The 20,240-nt window shown below is 42.5% G+C and overlaps 3 protein-coding genes across 3 annotated transcripts; all 3 read left to right on the top strand.

Annotated features, from left to right (window-relative positions):
• The first annotated feature begins 1,425 nt into the window (after positions 1-1,425).
• Positions 1,426-12,309, top strand: LOC117903710 (dynein light chain 1, cytoplasmic). The gene is made up of 3 exons (XM_034816056.1): positions 1,426-1,564; positions 5,372-5,569; positions 12,074-12,309. Exons 2-3 carry the CDS (start codon positions 5,462-5,464, stop codon positions 12,233-12,235), a joined length of 270 nt encoding a protein of 89 aa, XP_034671947.1. The 5' UTR covers positions 1,426-1,564; positions 5,372-5,461; the 3' UTR covers positions 12,236-12,309.
• On the top strand, positions 12,244-13,820 carry LOC117903708 (probable serine/threonine-protein kinase fhkB). Its single transcript, XM_034816054.1, has one exon. It carries the CDS (start codon positions 12,275-12,277, stop codon positions 13,133-13,135), a length of 861 nt encoding a protein of 286 aa, XP_034671945.1. The 5' UTR covers positions 12,244-12,274; the 3' UTR covers positions 13,136-13,820.
• Positions 13,821-17,193: 3,373 nt separating this feature from the next.
• LOC117903707 (pyruvate dehydrogenase E1 component subunit alpha, mitochondrial) lies at positions 17,194-19,737 on the top strand. The gene is made up of 4 exons (XM_034816053.1): positions 17,194-17,444; positions 17,727-17,795; positions 18,271-19,158; positions 19,220-19,737. Exons 1-4 carry the CDS (start codon positions 17,385-17,387, stop codon positions 19,400-19,402), a joined length of 1,200 nt encoding a protein of 399 aa, XP_034671944.1. The 5' UTR covers positions 17,194-17,384; the 3' UTR covers positions 19,403-19,737.
• The last annotated feature ends 503 nt before the right edge of the window (positions 19,738-20,240 follow it).

Below are 20,240 nucleotides of genomic sequence, written 5' to 3'. Positions count from 1 at the left end.
AATTTCAAGAAGATTGGCTGAATTTCAAGACTTATTTTTATTGGATTAATTGCAAAATAAGGTTCAAACTAAAAGGGTCAACAAAAAAAAAAAAAAAAAAACATTGAAAGAACGTGTGTGGGAGTGGAATGTTCCGTCACTTGATACGTTTTTTATGGGCAACCTATGTGTACCCTATTTTCAATAGTTAATATTAAAATTTCATTGTACCAGATGCATTCTTTAACCATTAACAAAGTTTTCTATGTATATATGTACATAGAAAACATATGAAATGGTTAAAATCAGGTCAGTCTAAGAAAAAGTCTTTGTTAATGGTTAAAGAATGAAGCTGGTACACTGAAATTTTAATATTAAAAAATAGGGTACACATATATAATATATATTCACATATATGTACATATATAATATAAGGTGGGATGGAATTCAACGTAAGAGCGGGTGGAATAAAGACACATTGGTTCCTCTTTTCCACTATTTATTGATTACATTTATTTTTTAATTACCAACAGGTGCAGTACAACCGTATATTCGAACTTTTGTCAAATTCAAGTTTAGCGCCATATTATGTGACCCTACTTCGGACAGATAAGATTGGCAAGCGCCAATAGTTATTTTCGCATTCGATAACATCGCGACATTCCATTTCAACTCATTGAATTCTATTCCGCTTCTAAAATAATTGTGCACAAAAATCTATATCTGCAAACTCATCCATATTTCATAAAAATTAAAATGAACATGCTTCTGGCATACTTCTTAGTCCTCACAGTAACGTTAAATAATTTTCTAAACTATTTATTTCTACGATTCAAATAAAATGTTTGCATAACGGACATTACAGTCTGCCGGCATGCAACCCTGCACTTGCGCCGGCAAACCAGTGATGCGCACCTCTCTGAAAACCGAAATCGATTGCCGATACCGTGTATACATTTGCTAAATTTGCATAGTAATTAAATTATTTAAGCTGCCATTTGGTGTCCTATCAATGATCTTAATTTTTCATGTTCTCCTGGCACAAACCAAATTAATATTTACCAGAATCGACTACTAAAACACTGCCATCACTGTTGCCAGACGCGGCCTGCCAGATGTCGTTTGCCAGACGCAGCCCAGTTCTGACCAATAGCAGGCCAGCCCGACAACGTTATCGGAATTTTCGGGTTCGTGCGGCCATGAAGAAATTATATAAGGTGGTCTCGTCGGCTGTCTAATCGCTTTGTTTTCGCACCCCTAGCGTTCAAAGAATATAAGAAGACTTCAACTCCTTTTCTTGCAATGGGCAATTTTAAGCCCATGCCCTCAAAGGGTTAATCAGCACAATCCATTGTCGTTTCACTCACACTTGCAGCGCTGAGCCCTCTCACTCGCACTTATTGACAGCATTGTTAGGAAACAAATTTTGCCGACGAGACCTCCCTATACAATTGCGTCATGCGTGCGGCTTCACAACCTCGGCGCACGTCAATTCAACAATAATAATATTCGAACACTCAACGAGCTCAGTTGGGGCAGTGTGTTAAAAAAAAAAATAAGGCGAACACAACGAGTGCGCTAAGCGGTAAACACAACACCTCACACAAACCCCCCATACATACATATATAGCATTTTTTTTTTTTCGGCAAATCACAATCCAGGAAGTAAATCAGTTGTTCTGTATATCGGTCGGTGCTATTTTTTTTTCGTGTTGAATTTACATCTGTATGTATTTTTTTCTTGTTCGTTCTGAAGTGTCAAAATGCGGCGTGCTAAATTCTTATTGCGTGCAAAATTGCTGGAAAAAGGAGCCTTACTCATGTACAGAACCATCTCGGCACACAAACACACGCACACACACATGCACGAATATGCATTAGGGAAACCAATAATTTTGAGTTTTTTCTGTCAAAGTTTGTACGTTTTGTTCAATAGCATTTTACAAAGTAGGTTTTTCGGTGACAGCTGTTCGATATATGTGATAAAATAATACAACACGGCTGGAAGGGAAGCCAGTTCTAGTTCCGCTGTAATCATTGTTAGCCCAAAAGATCGCGCGCGCAATTGCAATAAATTGCAAATATTAATTCAGGTAAGTGCAATACTCTGCCGAAAAGTGTATGTGGAAGAGTGTGAGAATGTTCTCGGGTGTTGTTGGTGCAGAAGGTGGGGGGATTGTGCAATGTACATATGTACGTGTATAATTATTGGGAACACTGCATCGGGCACTGCATTGTGTACCCCGTTTTGGCCGTCGTTCGACCAAAAACGCACGCCAAATTCCCATAGTACGATGCGGTGCGGCTTTTGCACGGACACACACACAAAGACACAAGAGCTCCTGGCGTAGCAGCAGCAGCAGCCGCTGTGGGAAAGATATAAAAGACATTTGGGCACACTGCAGTCAGCGTCACTGTCGCAGTCAGCGTCGCTGCCCACGCACAGTGCGAATTTTTGGTTTTGGGTTGGTTTATTTTGGTTTTTTTTTTTAAATCGAAATTAAAACATGAAATATGCATAAATGATATAATATTTGGAGAAGAGGCGTACAAAATCCAGTTTCGCGTCAGTGACGTCAGCGCGGGCATTTCGGAAAAAGGTATACCATATCGCCTCCAGCTCTCTCGAGCTCTCCAGCGACTTGTACAATTCTTTTGAATATTTCGCCTAATCCGATCTTTTGTCTGGCTAATTTATTCATATAAGTCGGCGCAGCGCAGCAATTATGGTCGTCTGTGATTTCCGTTTTGTGTTTTCTTGTTTGGAACTTTCCAGTCCCCTGTCCACACAAAATTTTTGCCACAAGATTGATATTTGGATAATTGCTGAGAGAAAATGGGAGGTATGGGTTTGGGGAATGCCATTAGTCATTATAAAGAGCAGAGATTTGAATAGATACATTCAACACTAGCGACATTTGATTTAGAAATGTGAAGGATCTCTGATTTGTGTGATTTTCTAAACACAAGTTGATCAAGATATCATTCCGTCTTACTTAATATTCAGTATATCGTTTCCAATAGTGCTACGACTTGTTTTTCCGATTTTTTCATTTTGTGTGTGTTTCTACTGGATAAAATATCAACCTTAAAGGACCGTTTTTTTTGCGGTAAAAGAAATTTGAACTGTGCCTCTAATTAGCCAATAGGGACAGGACCGCTGTGGATGCTGTTCATCAGGTAACGGAAAAGGGTTACACGGGGGGAGTCTATGATGGTAATTTCCGACAGACCCGACATATTGGCGGGGCATTGGTAGGGGGCGTGTAGTGAATGACAGACTGACAAAGGACATTAGATATATGCGAGTTTTCCCGCTTGCCACCAGAATTGGCATCGAATTGCAGATGGCTCTGTGGCCCATAATGAAAGGCAGCAGCAGACACACACTCACACAAGAACCGAGACGCAGGCAATAGCGGTAAATTCTATTACCGGACGGAGCAGCCTCTCTATAATTCTGTGTGTGTCCACTCAGAAGGGGGAGAGCACGGTCCACCTGTCATTTGTAATTTCATTACCCTCACACTCAAAAGCACATACATACATACATATGTATGTACATTGTATGAGCGCGCTCCTTTCGCGCTTCGATTTTTTTCTGGAAACATAATTATGATATTTTCCGACCCTTTTGTCCGGTTATCCTGTGTGTGTGTGAGACGAATAGGGAGCAAGAGCAAGATGCATCAGACCGTCTCCGTTTGTCTAACTGTCAGTACAATATCTAATTGACTTTTCAGGAGAACTGAAGAAGAGCCATTGATGTCTCTCTCTCTCCCGCTATACCGGCACCTGTCAGTCACTCATGCAAACGTGAATACAATATGTGTGAGTGCGTCTCCGTTTGAATGAGAATGTTGTACATAGGTATGCGTGTTCGTGTGTCTCAGTGTGGCATGCATTCAGTGTGCCCACACCCAATTGATTGATACAATTGTTGCTTGGTCTTGTGATTTCTCTTCGTAAATGTTTACCGATTGGCATTCTGCATTTGTAACCGTTTCGCTTACCCCTTCCCACTGTGAAAGAGAGGGGCTCACCGCTAAAGAGTAAATCTCGCTTTTCAATATATCTAAAGAGCATTTATTGCTATTTCTGTTAAATTTTCGACTCCTCTTTGGCTAATAAGCAATGCTATAGGCGCGCGCAAAAGTATGCTACGACAAAAAAGAGCATCACGGTCCAGTGGGATGGGGGTGGGGAATGCGAGTCCGTGGACTGAGCCTTGAATTTGAATTAGTTGTGCGCTTCTCCTCCCTTGGCTGCTTGCTTGCGCGTCCTTGGTTAACGGTTATGGCCACACTCAACTTGCTGCGTGCGTTAGAGGAAGATGGCCAGCGAGCTGACTTCAAGGCCATGCAATGTTGCTCCTGCTGCTGCTAATGCTGGGATGCTGAATGCTTCCACTGCCACGGCTGGGTACTGACGGGTGCCATACTCGCTCTTGCGCTTTGGCGACTCTCTCCTGTCTCTCATTTCCTCTCTTTCGTTGCAGTCTTGCAAGCTAATTGGCTGCATGTGTGGGTACGGTGTGCGTGTGGGTGCGCTGTGGGTGTGTGTGTGACGTTCATCTAGCTATGATATTTGATTTGTAATACTCCTTGTACGTATGTACGCCTGGCCCTGTTGCTTGTTCTATAATTAAGTTTTGAGGCCTGGGTTGATGGAAGGCTGACGCTCCCACTGTCACACTATAAAAGTATGTAGCAGCAGCCTTCCTCCAATCCACTATGGGAAATTTGAACACTTTTTGCGGCAGAAATGAATAACTTCTAAACGAAACAATATTTTGTATTTCGTTCTTTGACATTAGTTCATATTAGTGAGAGGAAGGTATTCGTTTAAAATGCGACTAGAGACTACGCAAAATTCAAGAATCATTTAATCAGTTCAAATTAAAAAAACATAATTGAAACCTTCTCGGATAAGGCTGCGTTAAATTGTTGAATATTTAATTTTATACTACTTCAAAGTTGTTAGAAATAATTTTCTTATTAACAGAGCTTACATTTCGCTAGCTAACAGCTCTGTTGAAAAGCTGCTAACTTAACAGTGGTAACTGTTTAATTTTAGACTACATACATAGATTTGAAGATCAATGTTTTTCTGATACATCGGGGTTATTTCAGGTACTTTTCAAAAAAGGGTTTTGGCCAGAAAAAGTGGTAAAATTCCCCATAGTGCAATGCGCCTGCGTTTGTGTGTGGAGTGTGTCTCTGTGTGGGTGTTTGTGCAGCTCCTAACACGATTATAAGCCACATTTTTCATTATATTCCCCTTCTTAAATGTATGTAAAAGTATGCAATGTAAAACAAGATGTTAATTATTTTTCTCTCCTTTCTTTCCTCTCTCCCACAGTGGTGCTTATCAATTCTCTCTATCGTTTCAGTTACCGACGGATACATCAGCAGCAGATAAACAGTAACTAAATAGCAATCACAGTTACAGCCTAAGAGAAACAAACAACAAAAGCCACAAAATGTCTGACCGAAAGGCTGTCATCAAAAATGCCGACATGAGCGAGGAGATGCAGCAGGATGCTGTCGACTGTGCGACACAGGCCCTGGAGAAGTACAACATTGAGAAGGTGAGTGGTTTGGGGCATTAAGAAGAAGAACAACAGGTGGGCTCTGTTGCAATCGTAGCATAGCGGGGGTATTAGCGAGGATTTGTTGTGTCGCTGCGGCTGCGGCTGCTGCTTGCCCTGTGGCAAGCTTTGGTTGCAAGTGCAGGGCAGGCGCCAATTATCTCGGATTTACTTTTGTGCGGCGACTTGTTCTACAAAAGCTCTAACGAGTGATGGCAACATTAAGGATTGTCTCGCTGTGCGAGCGGGGGCTTTGTGGAAAAGTATGAATATCAAAATAAAAATCCCCTTAAATCTCCAGATGGTCATCCATTCATTAAAATTCAATTTTAATGAAGATACAAATGAAGGGATTTTAAATGAAGATGAAAAGGAAGAGATTTGTTCACAAGGGTAGGGATTTTCGATGTTCAGAAATGGGAAGTTAAGGGGAATTCTTATTTTCTAGTAAAAGAAACTCGCTTCGATCGGAAAAAGCGATAGGTGTAGAATCAGTCTCCCTTCAGAAGGACTATATTCCAATACCCCATTTGAAAAATCTTAAAAATGTCAAAAAATTCCGACAATTGTCTAAATGAACAATTATACGCTAAAATTGTGGTAAATTCGCAAGACCACCCCTTAAAGAATAGAGTAATTCCGTTGAATTCTGTTCAGAAAATATAAAATTTCCATGAATCATTGAACGAGAAGAAAATTAGTTTTTAAATAGTGGGGAGATTGTGTGTATGAGACACGGATGTTTGTCGTGGGGTAGGTGTAGATGGTGGGAAGTACTGACCATCGTTAATGGTTGCCCAATTGCCGGACGGACGAAGACTGAAAGAAAGGAAGGAATGACAAACAAGGAAGAAGAAGGTGAGGAAGGGGACGAGGGCGGGAAGTACAAGACTAATAAGCTCTTGATTTAGTCTTTGAATAAAAATAAAGAAACAACAACAGCCAGCAAAAGCAACAAAATCTGCAAACAATGTCAACAACAGCAGACGAGAGGAGTCGAAGAAATTGAATAATCAATAGAGGTACCACGTGAGTGCGAGGGGGACAAACACAGGCACACACACATACAAATCAAGACGTGCTCTGGTCAAAGTGTTTGTGTGTTTGCGTGTGGGGGTCAGTGAGAGCGTGCAAGAGGAGAGGAGAAGCAGAAGGCGCAAGAGCATCAGCAGCTGGAGCACGACCAGGGGGGGAATGGCCATCAACTAACGTTGCCTTTGTCAATGCCAATGACAGAAGACAGAGACAACCGACCAACGGTAAACACAGCAGGAGAGCGACAGTGCTGGAGCAGGAGGTGGAGGAAAAGTCCTTGGAAAGGCAAAACGCAAAAGTAAACTTGAAATCACAGCGGAAGTGGAAAGATTGTGGATGGGGGGCTAGTGGTCGTAGTAGCCAATTGTGTGGGGAGGGGCATGGTGGAAATGATTGGTAATGATGGTTAAAAGGGAGGCAGGGTAGGCAGTATAAAAGAAGTAAAATGCAGGGAGAGGGAGAGCAGTAGATAGAACAGCTAATTGAGCAGTAAAATCATAGTAATACGTGCGTACTCTCTCCGCTCCCACCACCACCACACCCTTCACACTTGTGAGCGGCTGATATTGGGTGCACCCACGCAGGTGTTTTGCACAGAGCTCCCTCCCCCTTATTTTGCGCCTACCTCTTGTTGCTATAAATAAAATATATGCCATACATACACACACACACAATCACACGATTGATTGCCTTTTATTGCCGTCCTTTTCTATCGCACTAGCTTACTAGCTTTGGTCTTCTCGGTGGTTCTGGCTCCTGGCTCTGTGGGGGGTTTGGCACTCCTTTAGCAGCTCCCTCTCTTCCTGCTCTGTCCTGCCACTCTCTCTCTCTCTCTCTCTCTCGCTCTCTCTGTGTCTCTCTACACCTATGTATGTGCTTCCTGTAGCTTCTGCTACTCTTTGATTCATTCTATACTTATTTTTGTTTCTTTAACTTTCGTTCATTCTCAACTCTTTCCGCTGCCTCCATCCTGCTACGCCCCTTCCACCACTCTTTCTCCAGCTCCTACTCCTTTTGCGCTGCCTTCTCCTTGTACTCTTCCACCACTTTCTACCTCTTCGGCTTGTTCCCAACTTCTTCTCCTGCTTTTCGTCCTGCTGCTCTTTCATTGCTTATTGCATAATAAGTTTGCCATATTCTGTCTCTGTGTTTCCGTCTCTCTGTTTCCCAGAGTGTGTCTGTACTTTGCCTGTGCGTGTGTATCTATGTTTGTGTTTTTACGGTAATTAAATATGGATTTTTGTGTTGGTGGCGGAACACAAATTTAATTGATTCGATGAAAGTTGAAAAATTTACAAAACAAAAACCAACAACAATAAATGGAGAGGAAATTCGGAAAGGCAAACAAAGGAAAAAGAGTGAAAGATGGTAACACCTTTTAACCTTTTGGACCACCGAAAAAACTCAACTCGTGCAATATGGTGGGGGGAAACTCCCATTTTTTTTTATATGTGCATATTTTGAGCAGAAATCTTGAGGTATTTTTGCTACCCTGTGGCAGAATACAAGGACATGGCTCAGTAGATCTAAAATTTTTACATAAAACTTTGGAACTATGAACAGAAAGAGGGGGAAAAATCTTCATTGAAACAAATGAGATCCCCACATGACCCGAAACTCTTTCGTTTGTAGAATGGCATCGAATTTTGTAGAATCCAATAAATTAAGACGGAATTTCCTGCATTAGCTAATTGGGAACATTCGTGAAAACTATTCTCTGCTTGAAATTATATAAATTAAATTTGTTATGCGCCTAAAAACAACATCCCGTACATACATATGTACGACTTGGTAACGGGGGCAGGTCCTCCATCCTCTCTGCCTCCCCCGCAATCACTAATTCATAGAGCGGCAGGCAATCCTCCTTCGAAGCTGATTGCAACTTTAAAAACTTCCTGCCAAATCGAGGGGCCCCTCCGCACCCATAATACACACATTTTTTGGTATCCATTAGATACGCAACTAATACAACCCGCCTCACAGTGGGGCGACGGCACACAAGGGTTAAGCTTCTTCTAGCCGATGGTTTTTTTTTTTGTTGCCTTGCTGCTTGGTGTATTTTATATTTTTAGGGCCAAAAGCGGCTGTGGCTGCGGCGGCAACCTTTCGAGCAGCTTAAATATCGTATCCATTGGCATTGTGCTAGTGTGTATCTGTGTGTGTCTCTGTCTCTATTTGAGTGTGTGTGTGTGTGTGTGTGTGCGAGCGCCTTGACTGCGGCAGCGATTTAAAGGCAAAGCCCTAAAATAAGCCAACAGGAGGGCCAATAGCAACAGCAGCAGCAGCAGCAAAAAAATCTTGAATTTCCATTATTCTGCGTCAAGTTTTAAAAATAAATTTAATTAGGTTTTTTGTGTGTCCGCCTCCGCTCTCCCCTTTTTGCTTACCCTCAATTTAAACACCCTCCCGCTCTCCATCTCTTCTTCTAACCATCCATCCATCTATATCTTCCTGCTTTTTGTATGATGTTATCCTTTCATTAGTATTTATGTGCCGCACAAAAAGCCGCAGGAGCTGCCGCAGTCACGGCCGTAGCCGTTGCTGCGAATGCAAACAAATGGCCAAACATTTTAGTACAGTATATTCCCCCCTCCCTCCCCCCCAAAACGTAGTTTTGCCCCCGATTGTTTTTTACGTGGCCAAAAATGTTTAATCAATATGCGGACAGAAAATGGGATATTCGCATGTAAATATTGGAGAAGTATCCATCAGATACACAGGCAAAACAACAGATACATGTGCACATTGATTGACACACATTTCACGTTTTGATTGGTCGGTATTGAGGGGAGCTGGGGGTTAATGCTCCGTTCAACGATTCCACACTAAAGAAATTCTTTTGTTTATAATGAATATTTTCTTTCGCTTAGAGACAGAGAGAGGGAGAGAGCTTAAAGGATCATATTTTGATGGATTTACTCACTTTTATTTGCTCTCCATAAGCAAAAATTCTCATGCTTTCCTCAGATTTAGAATAACTCCGAATTTAGTTGTTTTGCTGACGGAACTTTTCTCATTCAACATTTCTTTCCATTGCCAAGTTAAATTTTGGAAGGAAAGGAGATTCCAATCACAAATATGGCCACTCGCTTAGGGAAGCTTTATGATGCGAATCGATAGAATTAAAGCGTAAATAAATCCCAAAACGAACTTGGAGACTAATTGTTCGTGTCTGCAGTTACGCTTATGAGAAATGTTGTTTCCTTCAATGATGATTGTTTCCTCAAAAGAACACAGTACACACGCAGATAAATCGTTCACAAACGGGGAACAATCGTAGGTCTCGTCTCTCGCTTTCTTTCCCCTGATTGAAATATGTCAAAGAAAAATGGCCATAGAAAATGTCTAAGTGGGAATATCAATATGTCCCCCTGCCAGAAAACACATGTCCAAAATGGCAAAAGGTTCATTATTATTCACGAAGTGAAACTTCTTCGCGAATGTGTGGTGCCTTGGCCCCCACTGCACCTTCCGGCGTCCATTTGCTGTTTGTTGGCTTGTGTGTCACAATGTTGAGTTGCCAAAACAAAAAATTCCATGGCATTGCTAGGGGATGATAGGAATATGGGATGGGTGGGGATGGTCTGGAGCTGCCGCTGGTGAGTGGGTGGGGGCGATGTGTGCCTCAAACCAAAATTGAATATAAAACAATCAACTTTATATTGTCGTCTGACACGACATGCGGCGGGGGCACACGCACGGCAAACGAAAACAAACAAAAGGACACCGAAATGAATGGAATGACTTAATACGCGATCGCAGAACAGAGAAGAAACTATATAAGAATAGAGGAGAATAGATTGGAAGATTAAAAGAAAGGGAATGGAGCTAATGTAGAGTTATCACTGTACCCTCCACAGTACTCAACAGAATCAAAATTTGTAGACATTTTTGTAAAGTTATTTTTTGTTTTTGCTGGATTTTGTTTGCTTTTGTAGGTTACGGGGTTAAGTTTATGACTGCACGCACACACCCTTCACCGCCCTGAATGGTGACCCAATCAAATCCCCTACTTCTGCCACACAATCAACAATCCTAGGCAGTGCCACCCAAAAACTCTGAAAGAGAGGAAAGTTTTTGCTTTGGATTTTCTTCGTCAGGTTTAAGGCGAGTTGTGTTTGGGAGCGACGAGGGAGTTAGTAGAGTTAGAAACACATCGTACCTTACCTTTCCTTTTCATTTTCATTTTCTATGCTATTTCTCAATCTTTTATCGTTTAATTTCCCTCATCTACGCCTCGTTGTATTCCATGCACTACCTACCCCCTCCACAGGTGGCTATATTTATGTGGACGCCAGTGTGCTGCAGAGGCTCCCTCTCCATCCTGCCTCCCACATATGTACATATGTATGTACATATGTGAGTTGTGTGTGTGTGGGAGGATGAATGTGTCGTGTGTGTGTTTTGGGTAACCCTGGATTTTTTACGCCGCCCGCAATTGCAACTCTGGCAATGACCTTTGACATTTTCCAAAGACAAAAAAATGGGATATACACATGAAAATAAAACTGCAACGCTAAAAGCTGCAGACGCAGGCAGGCCATCCATGCGATGTTCAGCCTTTCCGTTCTGCTGCAGCCTGCAGTAATTTCCATCCTGCTGCGCAGCATGCCGCCGCATGGCTGCATCCTGCAGAGCCACAGTCTTCCTGCCGTCTCTCCTGCTTTCCCCTTACCCTTGCCTTTCTCTCTGGTTTCCTTATTTCGCTCCTACGCCTCCGCTCGGTGTTGCAGCCTCTCTATATCTCCTTCTCTCGCTGAAACTGTTGCTCTAATTGCTTAATTCTTTGACCCACAAACAAAAACGCAACAATCCATAACGTAACTCATTAGTAAACAAGAACTTTTGCCCATCCCACGTTTTCAATTTGTTACCTCCTTCTTAAATTCTGCTGTGGGGCCAAGACCAAGCATGTTCGGCTGTTTTGGGTCACATTTTCGGGGGTCGAGGGTTGTCCTAGTGACAGACGACGACCACGATGACGACTGTCGCTTGGAATGGTAGTTGGCAGTGTCAGAATTGTGGCATGTTGTGGGGAGTTTGTATGCGTGTGTGTGTGTAGCACAAATGTGGTTTGAAGGGGAAAAGGAATGTGTGTGTGTGTGTGCGGCGCAGAGAATTTTATTGAGTTTGCCGCTAGATTGCTGCCAGCCACCGCTTTTTCCCCGCTGCTACTAATTCTAAAACATTTAGCAGTCACTTGTGCGTCGCTTGTTACTGTCGGTTTTTCATTTTCGTTTTGATTTCGGTTCTTGTTTGGGGATATATTTTGTTGACAGTTTTCGTGGGTAAATGATTTTTCAATCAAAAAGCGTGACAAATTACCTTTACAAGATTTGTTGAATTTTAAATGGAATAAACATTGCTCAATAAACGCAGGGATTGGTAAAGGGGGGAAATATAATAGCTACACCATAATCGGCTCCTAACTGAATCTCTTTGTTTCTCTGTTTTTATTTTGTTTTGCAGGACATTGCCGCCTATATCAAGAAGGAGTTCGACAAGAAATACAATCCAACATGGCATTGCATCGTGGGCCGCAACTTTGGATCGTATGTGACACACGAGACGCGCCATTTCATCTACTTCTACTTGGGCCAGGTGGCCATACTACTGTTTAAGAGCGGTTAAAGTATTGTCGAGTCGGATGCGGTGGTGGTCGGGAGGCTGATGGCCGAGCAGCAGCTGTTGCAACACCAACAACATACCAATACACAGCATACACAACATCAACACCAGCAACAGCAGCATCCATCAGTGGAAGATGAACAACAACAACACAACAACCCACAGAAACAGCAACAACAACAAGAGCAGCATCCCCAACCAGATGTGGATCCACAACAGCAAAAGGTGGAACAAGGGCAGCAAGAACAGCCAAAGGATGTGGAAATGATGCATCAACAGCAGGCGGATGATGAAGACACACAACAGCAACAACAACAACAACAACAACAACAGCCGCACCATCACACGGATCAACAACTGGAGACGGATATGGAACTAGATCTGGACCTGGACTTTGATCAGGAATACATTGAGGGTATGGAATACGAGGATGAGGAAGATGTCGAAGTTGATGTGGATTTGGACGGCGATGTCGATGTTGATGTCGATGTGAACGAAGCGGTGGGCAACGACAACGAGGAGGAGGTTGAGGAAGAGGAGGAGGAGGAGGAGGAGGAAGACACTGACGATGGTACCATTGTCGAGGACAGTGATGCCACCAGTTGCAGCAGTTGTCGTCGCGCCGAACTGGATGAGCTGCAACAGCTTCAACAGCAGCAGGAGGAGGAGCTACTCCAACAACAACAACAAACACTACAACAGCACCAACAACAAACACTACAGCAACAGACACTACAACAGCAAACACTACAACAGCAGCCGGGGCACGTGGTGGAGGTACCTGCTGCTGTGGTTCCAGCTCCTGTTGCACCTGTTCAGGATGGCGACAACAACGATGATGACGAGGATCTGGATGTGGATGTCGATATCGATATAGAACTTCCATCGGTAGATGGTGCCTAGATCCTCGCCGAGCGATTATAGTTCCATATACGCAAATCAATCTCCAAAACGCACACCCACACACACACATGCGCAGTCGCAGCAGCAGCAACCGCAACCGCAGCAGCAGAAAAACAACAGCAACAACAACAGAATGTTCGTCCGTGTGGCATGGTGCTAATGAACGAAATACCCAAATTTTGTTGCTTTTGGTATTTCAATCATTGATTGATCAGACACTAATCACAGACACAGAGACTCACGCATCAAAAATTTTGGACAAAACAAAATGTGTTTACACACACCCAAAATACAACGCTAGATAGATCCGATTATATATATACATATAGATATAGATATAGATCGCGGATCGCAGATCGTAGTAGGACCAACGCCGCTAAAATCATCAACTAATTAGATCATTTCCCCATCTGGCTATAACAACCACCAAATCGATATATATTTACACGTGCATTTTCCCCTATTTATATGTATTTGACAATTGTTTAATTGATCGATATGATATGATGTATGAACCACACTCACACACACACTTATTGATTGATATGATGTGATGTATACACGCAACAAACAAAACACAAACACAAATATTTTTATTTGTTTTTTGTTTCTTTTTTGTTTTTAAAGACACGAAAATTATGTGCAACAACCTCCAATCACGATTAAAAATAATGTTGAACTTAAATGAAAAAATTGGCATTCTTTTTATTTTTTGCACACAGTCCTCCCTCCCACACACAGCGCTCCCCCGTTGTATACCTTCCCTTTAGCTATAATTTTCCCCCTGAAATCCAGCAGAGAAAGTGAATCGTTGGCAGGCAGGCAGCAGCATGCAGCAGCAAATGGAAAGAACCATACAAAAATTATAAAAGAAAAATAAAACAAGAGGACACTGAACAGGACAGAACAGAACAAAACACAATGACACACATACAAAACATTCAAGTACAGTCAACACAAACCACCACTACACCCGATTTTACAGCAGCAAAAGCCGCGCTAAGCAAAGGATAAACCAAAGAGGAAACCAAACCAAACGAGAATTCTACCAACAAAAACAAGATGGACAAAAACTTGAGCAAAACAAATCATTGTAATGGCAAATAATTGTAAACGAAATTGAATTGAAGCCGCAGAATATTTATCATCATTTATCATGTTCCCATTTATTTACTAAATGTATTGTAATGTGGATAAAAAACAAAACAGAAGAAGAAAAAACAGTAAGAGGGCAAACACATTGTCAAAACACAAATGGCATAACCAACCAAATACACACATATTTTGTGCATCAGCAACCAAAACCAACAGAAACGAAACAACTAGATATTTATACGTACATATATTCCATATAGATGTATAGTATTTGTATGTTTCATTGCTTTTGAGCACCCGAAATTGTGGTCCCACGCTGAAAAGAGCATTGGAGAGGCGAGTCATGTGACATTGGTACAACACCAGCAACAGCAACAGCAACCAAGGATATGATGATATGCTCCATTCACAGAAACAGAAAGGAAACAGAATTTTGGTCAGAAACAAAAAAGGGGAAAGGATCGGAAAAAACAGATGAGAAATTTAGCAAAAGTATAAGCAAACGAAAAAAAAACGGGATACACAGCCCAAGCAAAATATATATTGTAATTATTCTCTTGTCGTTTACATAAATGTGTGCTATATATGTTAAATATACTTCCAATTGGATTTACGTTGTCGGACGAACAGCAAATCAGAAGCAAAGTAAAATACAAACAAAAATATTTAAAAAATAACAAATGAAATTTTTAGCCAAAACCAAAGGGAATAGACAATTTTTTGAGATGAGAAGATAGGAGCAGAGGCGTAACAAAGAGAAAACAAACAAGATCAAGCAAAACAGGAATTCACACAAAAAGACACAGAGAGAGAGAGAGAAAAAAAATCAGTGGATGGAAAAAGGAATGGAATGGAACATAAGTAAATTAAAAAATTTGTGTAAATTAAGCAGAAAAAAAACAAAACCTTAAGTAAAAGAAACCTACTCAAAAGTTTAATACGTAATTTCCTAAACGAAAAAGAAACCAAGAAAAACACGGAAACACCGAACATCCGAAAAGCAGGCGGCATTTCGCTGCACTGGTACTATGCAACCACTACACAACACTAATCGAGACGCGAACAAAAAACCATTATGCAACACACACACAACTTTACCGTTACTTTAGCACACACCACCGCACCTCGCTCTTTGCTATTGCGATTTTTTTTAGATTATTGCTCAGCACGATTTTTCTTGGAACACGGACTATTTATGCTAACGGTAAGATTTCCCTCTACCACACCACCACACACATTCACACACACATAACCCCATTCCCGTGCCCTCACGAATGCTTCAGTGCAGAATAACCAAAGTAAAAAAAATAAAAACAAAACAAAAAAAGGTAAAACCCACACACACACTTCTATGACACACCGACACACATGACGAAAAAGCATAATTTTTTGTCTTTAATAAGAATTTCTAAGAAAAACCAAAAAAATATATGGAAGAACGGAGGAGAAAAAACAAAAACACAACAAAACACACATGAGGACTTCTACTAAGTGTTTATATATACAACAACAAGAACAACAAAAATATATATACATACATACGTACATGTATATGTATACATACATACATATTACAGATGAAAGAGCATAATTTTTTGTCATAATGCAGAATATTTGCATGCCACGTGCATGAGAAACCAATTTTTGATGTAAAACAAACTAAAAACAAAAAAATAAATTTTGAAAAAAAAGGCAGAGAGTAAAAGAAAAGAAACCCGAAAGCAGGATAGCAAATGAAAGAAAAATGAATCATAGGAAAACGGGCATTAAATTGCCAGAACCAGAGCGGGACAGACAGTTAGATAGACAAACGGACGCGACGGGGCGGTGAGAGTAATCGAGACGACAGGACAGCATCAGTGTAGGTGGCGCTATGTATGCGCTGATTAAGAAAAAAGAGAGAGAGAGGGAGTGAGCGAGCAGAGCAGAGCATGTTTAAAGACTAGAATTTTGATCTATTGTTTTTGATTTTTTTTATAACTCTTTCAATCCAATACCAATCCACTGGCAGACCTAACCCTTACCTCTTTCGTTCAACCAAAAGCCTTATAAATCTTTGTTGTTTAGTTTTTGCCAGAAAATTGCACTCGACCCATGGGGTGAAAAACTCTCTCGGAACTCAAATCTTGTAGCTGCCATTTCTTAAGCAAACACAAAAACCGAAAATAAAATAGAACAAATTCCAACAAATATTAAAACTAGTTTAAACTTAGTTTGTAACCATAATTATTTCGTATCGAGAAACGTGCTCTCTCCATGTTATTTATTCTACTTCTAGTTCTGCTGGTTTTTGTGCAAGAGATAAACATTACTTAAGTTTTTGTAAGAGTTTAGTGAATTATGTGAGAAGCGTGAAGCGATATTCAAGCAAAATGAAATGAAATGATAGCGGAAATGATGGCGAAAATGATGGGAACTTCAAGTAAGCATACGAGTAAGACAAACAAAGGAAGCAAGAAACAAAAACCAAATTGAGATTTCTTCAATGTGAAATAAAAGTACTTCTTTGAGACCGGGCATGAGAATGTGTTTTTATTTTGGAACAGGGATGAGATAATCTATAACTAGGGATTTGTTTTTAAAACAAAAATTGCCTGCTATCAAGGCTGCATTCAATTCAAACCTCCCGCCAATGATAGCCCCACCCACGCAATGAGCAGCAGTCGATACATCGACAGTGTCAGCATATCTCACATCGATAGTTGTCGTAGAGCTAATCGTTGCGGGCCATCGACGAATTCTAGCCAATCTTGTATACAATCAACTCATCAATCGGATAAAATTATAGTTTCATGTCTGAGAGTTTTAGCTTGCTAGTAATATTAAACAGAATATCAAAATCGAGGAATTGGTTTGTTGTTACGGTATATTTACAAATTTTTGGTATATTTCTGAGGCCTATCGATGATTCCGCGGTCCTCTGTGGTCCACCCACCACTAGCTGTTACGCGAACAAGAAATAGCAATAGAAAAATTGATAAACTAATCTAACTTTTTTTGTTTAACACTTACAACGACGGCGCGGCAGTGCGGTGTGCTCAGTGCGTGATAGAGAGAGACAGCCAGCTTGATCCACATATAGTTCTAGATCGATCGCTTAAAGCCCCCTCAACTAATTTTTTGATCCAGTTTTAGCGGAAAGTCTTGCCGAAAAATGTTGCGTACTCTGTCACGCGTTAGCGAATTGCCACTTATTGTTAAGCAATTGCAAAAAGTACGTAATCCTGTCACTAACCCCAACGTTGTTATCACTAATCTCGAGCGACAGCAAACACAACGACAACAGCAACTACAACAACAACAATACCAAAAACACACCACAACAATAAATAAATGCAATAACACTACAAGTGGCGGCAACAACAGCAATCACTGGACAGTGCGGCTGCAACATCATCATCATAGGCAGCAGCAGCTCCAGCAGCAGCAGCATCATCAACAGCTAAGCCTAAACATCTGTCGAGGTTATTCATCATCATTTTTCGGTCTATTCCAGAATGCAGCACAGGCTGGCGTGGCCAAAACCAACAACTATGCCACGGAGGCGACGGTGCAAGTGAATCGCGTAAGTTAATTGGCTGGGGGGAGGAAGGGGCATAAGGTGGAAAATTAAATCAAAATCACCAACAGATTACATAATGCGCTTTACCATCAGATAGCAAGAGTGTGCGTGCGTGTTTGTGGTGTGTGTGAGTGCACAGGGTTGCATTGACACACACACGCAGAGTGTGGTGTTCTCGCACCGTTAACCGGCAGCGCGGCATTCCGTCAATTTTCAAAATGATCAAGGTCACGGAGCGCACACTTGACACGCTGCCGCTGCTTTTTGCGTGGCCGCCGCGTGACCGAGACGGGTAGACACGCACCGCACCGCCACTCACCGTATCAGCATCACTCCGTCTCTGTCTGTCTTTGATTGGATCTTGTTTTGTTTACACCTCCCCTTATCAGGGGATCAGGCCATCACCTCAAGCCATTTCGTTTTCCTATTTTCCGCGAGTGGAAACTTTTCCTAATCGTTTCACATTCGCCGCTTGCAGCCCTTCAAGTTGCACCGCTTGGACGAAGGACCGGCCACCGAGGTGAAACTGACCAAGGATGAGGCGCTCAAGTACTACACACAAATGCAGACGATCCGACGCATTGAGACGGCGGCCGGCAATCTCTACAAGGAGAAGATCATTCGGGGCTTCTGTCATCTGTATTCCGGACAGGAGGCCTGCGCCGTGGGCATGAAGGCGGCCATGCGGGATGTGGACAACATCATTTCGGCATACCGTGTCCATGGCTGGACATATCTGATGGGCGTCTCGCCCATTGGTGTCCTTTCCGAGCTGACCGGCAACCAGAGTGGCTGTGCGCGCGGCAAGGGCGGCTCCATGCACATGTATGCTCCGAATTTCTTCGGCGGCAATGGCATTGTTGGCGCCCAGGTGCCACTGGGCACTGGCGTGGGTCTGGCCTGCAAGTACAAGGGTAACGGCGGCATGTGCCTGGCCCTCTACGGCGATGGTGCGGCCAATCAGGGGCAGGTGTTCGAGGCCTACAACATGGCCTATCTGTGGAAGTTGCCCGTGATCTTTGTCTGCGAGAACAACAACTATGGCATGGGCACCAGCTCGGAGCGTGCTTCCTGCAACACGGACTACTACACACGCGGCGATGCCCTGCCCGGCATCTGGGTGGACGGCATGGATGTGCTGGCCGTGCGCAGTGCCACAGAGTTTGCCATCAACTATGTGAACACCGTCGGTCCCCTGGTAATGGAGACGAACACGTATCGGTACTCGGGCCATTCCATGTCCGATCCGGGCACCTCGTACCGCACCCGCGAGGAGATCCAGGAGGTGCGCCAAAAGCGTGATCCCATCACATCCTTCAAGGAAATGTGCATTGAGCTGGGTCTCATCACCACCGACGAAGTCAAGGTAAGGCTCAAGGAGAGACTCCCTCTCGTCTCCTGGCTAATAATTCTCTTCTCTTTTCTAGGCAATCGATCTGAAGGTGCGCAAGGAGATCGACGAGGCCACTGCCTTTGCCAAGAGCGATGCCGAGCTGGCTGTCAGCCATCTCTGGACGGATGTGTCCTCCAATAATTTGGAGCCCAAGCTGCGTGGCACCAACAGCTACAATCTGGATCACATCCAGGAACGCAAGGGTGTCAATCACTAGAGATCTGCCGAAACCAACCCCCCCCTCCTCAAACGCAAAAGCAAACACACAAGACACATAATAACCCACACACACACTCACACGCAATCTCTAGCTCTTAAGCCGAAAGTTGGAATATCCCCTGCCCATAAGTGGAGGCTCCTGTTCGAGGAGTCATCCCACAACTTAGCGAATCGAAGCACACACAAACACAGAAAGCAAACAACCCCACACGCACCGCCACCCACTCACCCTGGATGATGGTTTTGGGGAATTACTGCATTGGATATTATTGGATAAATTGTGAACGTGTTCAATATGGATAAAGCGAGGTGTAAATTGTTGAAAATATACATAAATATTAATTGACATGTTGATTAACCAAATGATAGATTTACACGAAAAGGAGATGATCTGTCTGTCCGTTTGTCTGTCCGTCGGTCTGTCCGTCTGTCTGTAGATTGTATGTCCAATAATGTATGTGAAATGTGTCCGTCTGCGTGTTCTTTAAAGTTTGATTCTCAAGTGAATCTATCTACCAAAGAGACTTGATATCGAGACGTGTACTTCGAACTCATCCGAAATTACAAGAAGCAAAGGAAGCAATCGAAAGGCCGTCTCCTTACAAACATCCATTTAAATCTCTTATTTGTAGATGTATCTGTATCTCTGTATCTGTATCTATCTGCCTTGTAATCGCATTTGTAGCACTCTTTCCATCTCTTTCCTTTTCGGCGACTCGTTCTCTCTTACTCCAAGCGGGAAACACTTTCTGCTCCTGCATCTACTTTGTAGTTTCGTTTCTGTCTTTTCGATTTGCCTTTACTGTCGTCGTTGGTTGGGAACGTACATTCGTTTC

The sequence above is a fragment of the Drosophila subobscura genome, chromosome A (genome assembly GCF_008121235.1).
Source record: "Drosophila subobscura isolate 14011-0131.10 chromosome A, UCBerk_Dsub_1.0, whole genome shotgun sequence".
In the NCBI taxonomy this organism is placed as follows: domain Eukaryota; kingdom Metazoa; phylum Arthropoda; class Insecta; order Diptera; family Drosophilidae; genus Drosophila; species Drosophila subobscura.
This window is presented reverse-complemented; position numbering and strand designations above follow the sequence as displayed.